General features: G+C 35.0%; 1 protein-coding gene across 1 annotated transcript in view; it reads right to left on the bottom strand.

Moving 5' to 3' along the window:
• Nucleotides 1-7331, bottom strand: part of GNAT3 (G protein subunit alpha transducin 3) — a 53460-nt gene extending 46129 nt beyond the window's left edge. The window contains exon 1 of the mRNA XM_032402290.1: nucleotides 7197-7331. Coding sequence (XP_032258181.1) covers nucleotides 7197-7314 — 118 coding nt within the window. The 5' untranslated portion in view covers nucleotides 7315-7331. The remainder of the gene's footprint in view (nucleotides 1-7196) is intronic.
• Nucleotides 7332-12682: the final 5351 nt, after the last annotated feature.

Genomic DNA, 12682 nt, shown 5'->3' with positions numbered 1-12682 from the left:
TCATTTCTCCTTTCATATCTTCCCCAACTTAAACTTTGTCTTGCCTTTCACATACCAATGAATAAAATGATCACCATATTCAATTTCACCTTTAATCATTCCTTTCACTTAAAACCCATATGCAGGGGCGCCTGGGGGGCTCAGTTGGTTAAACCGCTGCCTTCAGCTCAGGTCATGATTCCAGAGTCCTGGGATCGAGCCCCGCATCGGGCTCCTTGCTCAGTGGGGAGCCTGCTTCTCCCTCTCCCTCTGGTGCCTCTCCCCCACTTGTGATCTCTGTCTCTCTCACTATCTCTCTCTGTCAAATATATAAATAAAATCTTTAAAAAAAAACAAAACCATATGCAGTCAGCTACCAAGTTCTGTTGACCTTGTCTCTGGATGTCCCTCAAATCTTACTTCCAAACTTGTAATTTCCACCTTAACTTACGATCTCATCAAGTATTTGCATAGTAGTGACAGTTTCCTAGATGGCCCACCTACCTCAATCATTCTTATAAAATCTTTGTCTCATAGCCAGGATGGTTTTTGACCCCCCCCCAAAAAAATCCAAATATTATCATTCTCACTTACATTCTGAAAACCTATCAATATCTTCCAATTGAATTAAACAAGCTCTTTATGGGAAGACATACGGCTTTTTTAAAGCTCTGTTTCCACATATCAAATGTATGTGTATGCTTTAGACACTATGAACAGCTTACAGAAATATTTCCGATTCTGTCATTCTTCCATACATACATCATGCATGCATGCATTCCTGTGCTAAGCCATAGGAATTCAATGAAGAACAAAGCCTGACATGTTTGTTTTCATAGACCTTAGAATGCAGATAAAAATTTAAAACTGTCACGGATAAAAATAAGAGGCTTTGTTTTCTTGTAAGCTAATTCGTGATCTTAGAAACTGAATTATCTTCTTAATTTCTTAAGATTCTTATCTGTATAATGAAAATAATATCTATTTCATAGGGGTGTTTTTGTAGATTGAAAACAATAGCAAGCAGTGGAGAAATATGAGATCCATTCTATCAGAGATAGAGATAAAACTCAACTTTGCCACAAGGTTGCCCTCGGGCAATGGACAAAGAATGATCACAAAGGAGTTAAAGAAGATTGAAGTACAGAATTGATATAAGGAGAAAGAATATAATGGGGAGCCTCATAAAATACAAAGTTTAAGGATAAATAGGCAGCAAGATAAACCTGAAAAATAATTTTGAGATCTCCTAAGTTGCAGTCAGTTCGCTGATAAATAACAGAAATTTGCAAATATGGATCAAAACATGGGCAAAGGAAGGATATTAGTGTCCTTCTTCCAGAAGAGATCATTAAGTTCTGATGTGAGGTCCCCAAGAGGACAGATTGCAAAACATAAGATCCAAGGACAAACTTTGATAGGTGAAACCACTTAAGAATGTGGAGAAGAAACAAGTTTCAATAAAGGGAGCAGTGAGAGGATATAAAACACTAGAGGGTATTGCAGTCTTACAGGATGAAGAAAGAAGAGAGATGCAAAATTACCGAGGTCTGAGTTTTGTGAATTGGGGGTTATCAGGGCTCTATGAGAGATAACATTTTAGTAGAGAGGAAGATACACAGGTAGATTGTAATTTACTGAAGAGAATGTAGAGGGTAAGAAAACAAGCAGTGAGCAAACACTATGAGAAGTATTTCAATGCAAAAACATGTTTAAAAAGATACCTGTGTAAGGTCAATTCAAGGAGATTATGGAGTCAAAGAATGTTTTTTAGGCTAATGGAGAGAAATATCTCTATATGCCAAGAGGAAGGAGCCAGTAGAGAATTCTGAAAATTCACTTAATAAACTTCTATTGCTTTAAAAAAAAGGAAAAGAAAAAATAATTCAAAAAGCAAAATTCTTAAGATATGGAAGAGGATAAAATTTATAACACAGAGGATGAAATTAGCTTTAAACTGAAAATGGAATAGTTCAGTGAGATTTGGAGATGATGATTGATCACTATCTGGTTCACGGATGTTCATCTAGGGTGAGGCGAGGGGAGGAGGAGTTTTAGATGAAAGTGGTATCGGGAATACAGAAACAGCTTCCCTTTGGATGACTTTAGGAGAAAACTAGGACTAAGTAAAATAATTATCGGCCCAGCTAAAGTTAAAAACAGAAATTTGTCAGCCAGGAAACAGAAAATGATACCATTTTATTCTACAACACCTGGGAATGAAGGAAATTAGGAGTATGCATGGGGGTCAGGGTTAGGTCATCCCTAAGGGCTGAAAAGATGTTGAATAGCATCACTTTGGTGGAAATTGGTTGGCTTCAGTGTATTAGAACAATGGTGAATGGAGAATTTTGAGGAATTAGCTAGGGTTGAGGGTATGAATCTCAAGGCAAAAGATTAAAGGGACAGGATATTTCAGAACTGTCAGAGGAATGAAGCTAAAATGGCTGATTCTGATTGAAGGGGTCAGGAAAGTATATGAAATCGAAGAACTAACTCAGCAAAAGTCGAAAAGAATGAGAGAATATAAAATGCTGGTCAGAGATTGAAACTTTCAGATATCTTAAAAAAGGAACAATTCTAAGTAGCACATTTATTCTATTTGAATACGAAATACTGAGGCAGGAATGAAAGCGGTGAAATCTGCTTTAAAGCATCAGGATCTAATGAACAGAATGGGTGTTTTTCCACATCTTGGTGGGTCTCATCCTCAGTTTCACATTGAATCAATCCTACTTCTATAGGTTCAAGGCTCCACTGATGTATTTACACATCAATACTTGGAGAAAACTTAGATAAGCAGATGGATTCTGAGTTTGAGTCTAAAATCTTAACTGGAGGTATATTTTATGTGAAATCTATCATGGAGTTATTATGCTCTCAAAAGTTCACTACCCTCCTATCTCTCTAACAGTTTGGAGGCGTAAATAACTTTTTGTTAGCTGCTCATGGTGCTTATGTAAATGTTTTTAAAGGTAGTATCACTTGCTCTTGAATCAGTAATTCAGAGTTTGAATGAAAAAAAGTGAATGCAAAAAATTCTGTGATATTACTAGAGAGGTTCTGTTAAGTTAGAGTTAACCAGTCTTTTCCAGAGTACTTAATCTCATTAGCAAATACTGTCATTTGGCTAAATATGGAATGCCTTAATAAATGGTTTGCATCTTTTATGTGAGAGACTTGAGTCTATGTATAAGATGTGCTGCTTATTTAAGATAGATTAACTTAAAACAAACAACCAAATATATGCAAAACATTTGTCTAAGTGCTTTTTGCCTGTTGGAAAAGGGGACATTATCTAGAGCTGTTTGATACCGCCATCTGTCATTCTTGGTAAATAAATACAACATCATAAATATTTGGCTTTGCTTTTGGAACTTTCAAATTGTTATGGTGCAAATGGTTCATTGCATTTTGGAGAAAATTTGAAAACTCTCCAAGTAGACCTACTTTAAAAAGAAAAGAATAAAAGTAAGAACTTTGATTTAACCTGAATTTCTGTCTTCTTTTCCCTTAGGTATACATAACAGGAAAACAAAAGGAAGAAAAATTGTATACATTGACATTCAATTTATTTCAGTTTTGCAAATCTGTTACACAACAAAAATCACATTTGTCTGGATTTTTACAGTTTATAAAATACTTTGACACCCACCATTTCTCTGAGGTTGTGTGGCTGGCCTGAGGACCTCAGAGATGTGAAAAAGGCATAACATAATGAAAGCATTAAATCAATTTTTTTTTAATCTCACATGGCTTAAAAACACATTGTACTCATTTGTTTTGAATTATATTCTCTCCACTCTGCCAGGTAGATAAGCCTATTTAGTCAATTCTGCTGTGCAGATTTTGTTTTACCAATTATTTTGAAATAAGCTTTTAGACAGTGTCAGAATTATTATAATTCTCCTACTGTCATACTGGAAAAATGATACACTTTCCAAAATATCCGTTTGTTGAATAAGTGGGGCCATTTGAAAAATTTGAAAATGTTGATTACCTAAGTAAATATGAACACATTTAAAGTAGATATTCTTTTGTATTTGGATGTTCAGGTTCATGTTTCTAAGAGTCAGATGATTGCAATACTATTTTAAGACAATAAAGCTCAAATAGCACCATTAAAAAGTTATGTGACATTTATAATACAGCACATAGAAAAATAAAGAATATAAAGGTTTGGAGCTAAAAGAAAATGAATGATGAACAGTCCAGGATAGTGCTGGAAATCACTGGCTAAAAGCTAATTATAATATCATAACTGAAAATTGTAGAATAAATATGACTGTGTTTCAAATATGAAGAGAAAACAAAGCTAAGTTTTCCTTATATTTCCCATTAAGCTCTGAACTTACAGAAGTACAAAAGAAATTAATGTAAAATATAAAGAGAAGGGACATGGAAAGAATGGAAATGATCCACACTGATTCTGCAATTTAATGACAGGTATTTCTTTTGAATAGAAATAAAGTTTAATCAGACATCTATAAATTAAGTCTTTAAAAAATAACTAACTTAGGAATTCTCCAAAAGAGAACATGTTATTCATTAGAATTTGTTCTTCTTATTAAAATGTACTCTTTCTGGGGCATCTTTACAGGCTTTTTTCCCCCTCTTTTTAAAGCATATGACATTATTGTCCTGATAGCAATTTTCACATGTGGCCGGGATGTCTGAGTCATCTCCAGTGTTTCCTAGATGCCTGCTTTTTGCGAAGGAAAGAGATGTGGCATCTCTTCTGTAATATTACTAAATGTCTGAAAGGCATAATAAAGAGGGAACCTGTCTGCAAGGTGATTCTTTATTTGTAAAATAGTCATTAGATAGCTCTTTAACTTCAGTGAAGTCTTGTGTCCTGTAATAATACCAAATGGTACATCTGCTTTACAGCACATGTTAAATTTGGTAAGTTGTGTTATGTGTTTAAGCATCTAGAATTTATTAGATAAGAGGATCAGCATAAAGCATGACTTATGTCAAAAATATTTTTCAATGTGAATCTTTTAAAAAATTGAGTTAGAATCAGGATCTGATCACTACCAAGCCTTAACTTGTCGGTCCCGCATGACACACACACATTGATACATATAAAAACTGTTGTTTAGACTGCTCTCATGAATAGGAATCATTGTTTCAATGATGGGAGAGGTTAAATTTCATTTGTAAGGGGATTTGAGCGTAGGAGGATGGCAAGGTTTAGGTTAGTTCCACTGAATGCTTGTATGTCTTAATGAGGCCATATTGCATATAAAAAATGACTGTTTAGAGAATTTGAGTTCAAGGAAAAAATGAGGATTGAAGCAGAGTTTTTACAAGGCTTTGTTGTTTTGAACTTGACAATTGAACGATCATACATAGAACTCAAGAGTCCAGAAGGGAAAACTTAAGACAAATATTTGGACTAAACTGAAAGAGGAAGACTTGAGAATTTGATTCACTTGTGTAAATAAGAAGTTCGGTGCACATATTGTCGGAACCAAATAAATCCAAGCGTATTGTCTGGTAACTTTGGAACTGAATTTATGAAACTGTGACTGGGGAAAGTAAAAGATAAAATAGTGCTCCTAATGATTCTTTTTTATCTCTGGTATTAAAAGTTACCCTCTTTTCTTGATCTAACTCAACCGCTTTAATCTAAAAATAACTGGTGTATTGAGAATAGGTCTAGTCTTTTGGAAATTTTATTCAAACATAGGGATTTTCTTAAAAAGATTTTATTTATTTGACAGAGAGAGAGGGAACACAAGCAGGGGGAGTGGGAGAGGGAGAGGCAGGCTTCCCGCCAAGCAGGGAGCCCCATGCGGGGCTCGATCCCAGGACCCTGGGATCCTGACCTGAGCCGAAGGCAGATGCTTAACAACTGAGCCACCCAGGCGCCCCTCAACATAGGGATTTTTAAATATATTTTATCATTACTCTTCTATCACTGTTCTTAGTACAAGAGAGGGACACCGAATGCATTTGTAGAAGTGCTTGGCTTTCCCTCTCTTCTTTTATTTGCTTTTTCTATGTCCACATTACTTTTACTCTTGATCAAAGCCTCAGGGAATGCTCTGGAGTGTGAGGGAAAATATATTCGGTGCTTTCATAAGAGCTGGCCCCAACATCTTTCTAAGTTCCCATCCTTAGGTGGTTACTTGTGAGTGCTGTGGGCAAGTGTGAGCCACAGAACTTGTGCAGAAAGGGAGAGAATGTTTTCTTTTCTTTGAGGAGCAGGTGCTGGGAATCCCACAGTTGGTTTCTGAGACACTCTTGCCACTGGGAGCAAACTAGACACAGGAAAGGGGGCACTTAGAAAAATGAGGGTATTTCATGTGAACGATACACAATTCTGAAATAAAATGAAGTCCTTTTGTGTGTAACTAAGCAGGAGGAACACACAACTGATTAAAGTTCTTGTTTTGGTCTCTTTATATAGGTCTTGATTTTTATTTCAAAAACATTTTTTCTTGCTGTGACCACTATATGTTAGATTTTTTATGTTTAGAAAAATGTGCAGCATACAGATTTCCTTCAACTCATTAAACATTTGTTGAATTTAGAGTTGTGGTAAAACATTGTGCTGAGTTTTAAAAGGATAAAAAGATAGAAGGAACATAATTCCTGACCTGAATCAATATATAAATATCCTAAAAGACTTTAACTGGAGTATTTTACAAGTGTAAAACAGTATCACAGGCAATATTCAGAAGCCTGAGCAGTGTTATTAATATAAAGTACCTTATCATTCATTACTCTCTAAATAACTTGAGACTAATTGGTTTTCACAGCACAAGTAATTAAATAACATATTAAATTTGATATCAAACAACTCAACATGTTTCTGTTCAAACAAAATAATGTAACTCTTTATAACTTGTAATTAAAGGATTGTTTTCAGTACTAAATAACTGACATTCAGAAAATGATTAGGGTGAGATAAAATAATAAATGGATATGAGTTTTATTTTAATAATAGTAAATTGTATTATTAACAAAGAGGAATTGAATCATCTCATAAATATTTGTCTCTCTGCTTAAGCAAAAAAATAAAATATTAAACAAGCAAAGTAAACATTTATAGAGGGCATATAAAATCTTTTTAAGTTTCCAAGCACATATTCATTATACATCCCCCATATGGTAATATACCTGAAATTAAAATTTGAGAAAAGGAAATACATCATAATTGAAAAAAAAGTGGGGGTTTTGAAAGCAAAAGGGAAAAAAAATATTACCTAATAACAGCAACTTTACAGTTCTTGCATCTCGCTCAGCGTCTTCCTGAAGCTTTTTCTCCAGTTCTTTGGATCTTTTGGCTGACTCCTTGCTCTCTGAACTAATTCTGCTCCCCATCTTGTGGTGTTAGATACGTGTTAGTTTATTTGCCCAAACTTTTCCAAACGTCGAGCACAGCTCTGCCTTGGACATAGGATGCGGAAGCACTGCTCTCCTGAGCTTCCTAACAGCCCACTCCCTTACTCTCTGAGATTCTGCTTTGACTAAGGAGATGCTTTCTGAGCTGTCACCTGATCAAAGGGTAAAGCCACAAAACCCCATGGTTGTATGGCTGGAAGCAAAAGGGGAAATTCATTATGCTTTCAAATTAAATGACCACTCATGGCATATCTTCAACAACTTGCCCATCGTGTTTAAAGAATAGTGCATAATAATGAAGAATGTGGTCCAAATCTATACACTAAAGATAATCTGCAATGAACAGTTCAATTGGAACATGCTCTTTATTACTGTGATTTAAAGTTATTACTAATCAACAAGCTTGTATCTTCAGATATTTGAGTCTTCAGATTCTTCATAATCATTCCAGTATCACTATCAGAATATTTATATTGAATCATCCAAATTTCTAGTCTTGTATATTCAGATTATCACTCAAAATTATTGGGAATCTCTTAGTATTAACTAGAAAACATTTTTTTTTAAATGGAAACAAATAAATGCAGTTTTTATATTTATACACATTGTTGTATTGCCACAAACCTAGAATTCAACACACACACTGCTTTGGAATTACTGATTTTAGTCTTACAGGAGCCATCTCTAAAAATTGAGCTTTTACTGCTTGTGAGAAAGCCAATCCATCAACATTACTTGAGGGCCCACTTGGTGTAGACACTGAACTGTGTTCAATTTAGGCAGTGCATTCACTCTTTGGGGCCATTAAGCAACAGCTGTTGTGCTGGAAGGACTTTTATTGATTTGGTACCAAGGAAATAAAAAACAATGTTCTTTGAAATGGTAGGTAATTTGGTTCTCCCTGAAAAGTAAGAACAGTAAATATGTCTAAATATGTTCCTTGCCTTTCAACTATCCCAATAGATATCATGCACTTGAAGACCTCCAAGGTTGGGGACAAAGATTATGTTGTACAACTTTTTGTTTATATGAGGCATAGAAAAGTACTTGTTAGGTAGTTGAGATATATTTATATCTTGTATATAATAATATAATTGAGATATATATAATTATATATATAACTGATATATATATAAAGTATTATATATAATACTTTATATATACTTACATATATAGTATATATATACTATATAATACTTTCTTATATATAGTATATATATACTATATAATACTTTATATATAATACTAATACTTTATATATAATACTGAGATATATATCTCAATTATATAATTACTATATATAATATAATATATAATTATATAATTACTATATAATATATATTATACATATAGAATATATATAATTTTATAAACAGGGTTGGCTACCTGTGGCAGCAGGCAAATCTTTCAGTGAATATGTTGGGATTTGTGAATGTGCCCTAACCAGGAAATGATAGAACACAGTCAGTCCATCAACATGTCAGTGTTGTCCTTCTTTTAAATCTTGTGCAAAGTTAGAACAGGTGGGGTTTTGCATATTCATAAAACAAAGAAATTTAGGCTTCCAAATTAAATACATATTCCTGATTTGTTTACTTTTTCACATATAATATTAGGCTGTAGATATATAAGCATAGTCAAAACTCCTGGATTTCACCTCTCCAAAGCCATGTTATGATAGCATAAAGATGTGGAAAGGTAGGTACGCAAGGCTTTGTGCAAATCGTGTGGTACTGTTTTTACAATGCAAAAGGCCTGCCCCAAAGGAATAAGATTTGCACTGCTTAGTTTATTTATACCCATCCCTGAACACAGAGTTTACTATGACAGCATTGCAAAATAGCAAACATTAAAATAAATTTGTTTTCGCCTATTGTTTTTATATCAAAATCAAATATACCTAGTACATTGACTATACAAGATTCATGTATGTTTCATAACAATTATGAACTGAGACACTTCATATAATTTGCATTTAAGTAAATATACCCCACAGCTTTTTGGTGGGTACATACCTGGGCTTTGAAAAGGTGTGCATTTTACTCCGCCTTCCTAAGTAGGTTATTAACTTAAACTGACCAACTCCTTCAGGACTGTATGCAATTTTCTGCACTGTATAAAGTTATAAACTTCTACTTTTCTGTGTAACCCAGAAGGTTCAGTCATCAACTTGGAGATGATTATATGATTTTTTTCCATCAGTGATTCAAATAAGCTTGATATAAAATTCAAGATGTTTCTATATTTAGGGGAGGCAGGCTGGGGAGGGCCAGGGAGAAGAGAAAGGTTCCTTTTACAGCTCTCTCCCCTGGGTACCTGGGCCACAGCCTTACTAATGAGCTGGGGTTGTTAATACAGCTATTAGTCCTGTGGCTTCATTTAGCATTATAGTTTTCCGGGCCTAAGAAAATGATGAAAGTAAAATAATAAACTCCACTAGAGTGGGGACAATATCTTCCTAGCTTGGATGTGGTCCACAGTATTTGGCAGTGTTTTCCATAGGAAATGTTCAAAAATTATTTCTTGCTAATAAATTGAGGCCTGGAGTCCTCTTTATTTCTTATGCTCTGCTGAGGTGACAGTATGGTTAGGGCTCCTTTCCAAGGTTCATTGTCATAGTGGGTCTATCTCAACAACCTAGAAATTTTAGAGTGTCTCCAAAAATCAATGAAAAAGCCCAATTTTGGTCTGAAATAATGTCAATATATACAATTACCACTGTTAGCCCAACATTTACCTTTTTTTTCCTCAGCCTTAAGAATAACATTAGCATAATCCCTTTCTATGGTTAAACCTCATTTCATAGTGAGAGAAAATTGATAAAAGTTGACAGTGAGAAAGGTAACTAAATTAGAAGCTTTTTATTCAGGGAAAAGTGCAGCCATAAACTTTGTTCTTGAAAACAAACATAAAGTTATCTAAGACACTATAATGTTAGAGTTCTATGTATTAGCCAGCTGAAGGGATAGATCGCTCTGTGTACACACACCTCGAAAGCAGGAGACATTGTACTGGAATGTCATGGTCTTTTAGAATAATCATTTAGAATGACTTCTAAGAGCCTTGGTTTTTTTTTTTTTTTATGTTATGTTAATCACCACACATTACATCATTAGTTTTTGATGTAGTGTTCCATGATTCATTGTTTGCGTATAACACCCAGTGCTCCATTCAATACGTGCCCTCTTTAATAACCCATCGCCAGGCTAACCTATCCCCCTACCCCCCTCCCCTCTAGAACCCTCAGTTTGTTTCTCAGAGTCCTTAGTAGAACCTTGTTGCTTTTTAATTGTTTTTTTTTTTCCACAGCATCAGCCTGCCTGAGAATATCTTCTTTTGGTACCAGGCTGTGCAAAAGAAAATTGGCTTGAGGTAAAGTACAGAGAGAGTCCTCAGCTCTAAAGGTCACTGAAATACCACAAGCTTTTGAATGAATAATTTTTCCTCTTGATATTTTTGGTCAGGGTCTCAGTGTAATCTTCAGAAGGGGACATTAGCCTTTAAAAAAGTTTGAGTAATCACTATTTTACATTTATAATTCCACATCTAGCTTGAGAGGACATGCAATTATTCCCCACCTGCTTTTCATAATGAGATTTCAAACCATGTTTTTGTAGGTGTCTCTTTTGCCAGTATTACCTGGGCTTCAAGCTGGATTTCTTCCAAGGATGTGATATGTGGCTGATTTTCATAAGTGGCTTCAGTGGCTCAGCTCCTTCTGGAAATTGTAAATGCAGGCTACCATCTGTATTACTCTTTATTTTGTTTCCACGTATTATAGGAACTGTTGACTTCAGACACTGGGTCCCTGGGTGGATTGTCTGGCTGCCTTAGCAATGACCTTTATCCTTATATATTCCCATGAAATTTGAGGCAAACCATCCCTCCTTTGCTAATGGTACTCAAATGTGCACTTCTGGGAGCTATGTGCATGGTATTTCCTCCAGAGAGTTCACATCTTTGGGGACTTCCTGAGAGCAATCTTTTGATCTTGAGGGAATAAGGCAAAACTTGCTGTTTCAAGTTAGTACATTCATGTGGTGCAATAAATTTACAATACCAGCATTAAGCAGCTCTTACGTCTTAAGAGGTAATACAAATATGTGTTTTTATTCATTGGAATGGATTTCTACATTTACTTATTCTACATGTTCTTTTTAGACTAGAATATGCTTATATATAATGATTATTTGAGATTAAAAAATGCTATAAGCTTAATCGACAAAGGTGAGAATCATAATTATCTCCAAGGGACCACTTCCTGGCCCAGATTCTGATCTTATTTTAGATGTTTTTACTATGTCTTTTTAATGCAATATTTCTACCACTTACCCCCTAACTCTTACTCTTCAGTCACTTCAGTTCTGGTAATTGCAACCACCTCTTACTTAGGTTTGCAAATTCTAGTCTCTGCTCTGTTCCACTGTAACCTGTCTAATTGTGCCAGGTTAAATTCCCTCAAACCCAAGTTTCATGATTATACTTTTCTTGTTGAAAAAAATCAAAGAACTCCTTCACTGTGACTGTTTCCTGCCACCATATACTCAGAATCCAGTTAGCACTATCCAACTATCCCAATATATTTCCCATTACTTCTCATAACACATTCTCTATTATAGCCAGGCTTTTATCTTTTTCCTAACTAGATGTCCCAACTTAACTTTCACACATGCTTTCTTTCCTCAGTAGGAATATCTCGCCTTCCCATAGCTAACTTTTTCCGTAGTATCCATTCTTTAAGAACCTAATATGTATATTCTCCATTATGCCTCACAACTGCTACCACCCATTGGGTGATCCTTTACTTTCCAAATTCCTAAGAGGACTCTATCACGGGTTAGTTTGTTCGTCCTCATTAATGAGGCAGAATACTTTGCAGTGAGCGTGCCTTCTGCTTCTCTTCCGTTTGCAAGCTCCAAACTAAGAGTACAAAGGGGGAAATCTTCCTTATTGAAATAGTTGGTGAATAGTAAGTAATTGATGGAAATATGGTATTTGACACCTCTTTGCTCTGTCTTGGAAATACATGCTTCTCCTTTCCACGTGATTGCAAGTATGAAATATTACCTCTAGAATTGCAGGAATTTATTTGACAATTGATATATTTAACAACTGTTATGTACCAGGCATGGCAGATTCAGCAGTAAACAAATTAAATAACACCTCTTATATAGCTTAAATTCTAGAGGGTGAGTACGTATGGGGGCTCACACAGACAATAAACATGATAAATATTTAAAGTATGTAGAATTATAGATGGTGACAAGTGTTAAAGAAAACAAAATGAAAAAAAAAAGGGGGGGTGCACCTGGGTGGCTCAGTCAATTAAGCGTCTGCCTTTGGCTCA

The sequence above is a fragment of the Phoca vitulina genome, unplaced genomic scaffold, assembly GCF_004348235.1.
Source record: "Phoca vitulina isolate PV1807 unplaced genomic scaffold, GSC_HSeal_1.0 scaffold4, whole genome shotgun sequence".
NCBI lineage: Eukaryota > Metazoa > Chordata > Mammalia > Carnivora > Phocidae > Phoca > Phoca vitulina.
The sequence above is the reverse complement of the archived record's forward strand: the minus strand, read 5'-3'. Positions and strand labels throughout refer to the sequence as shown.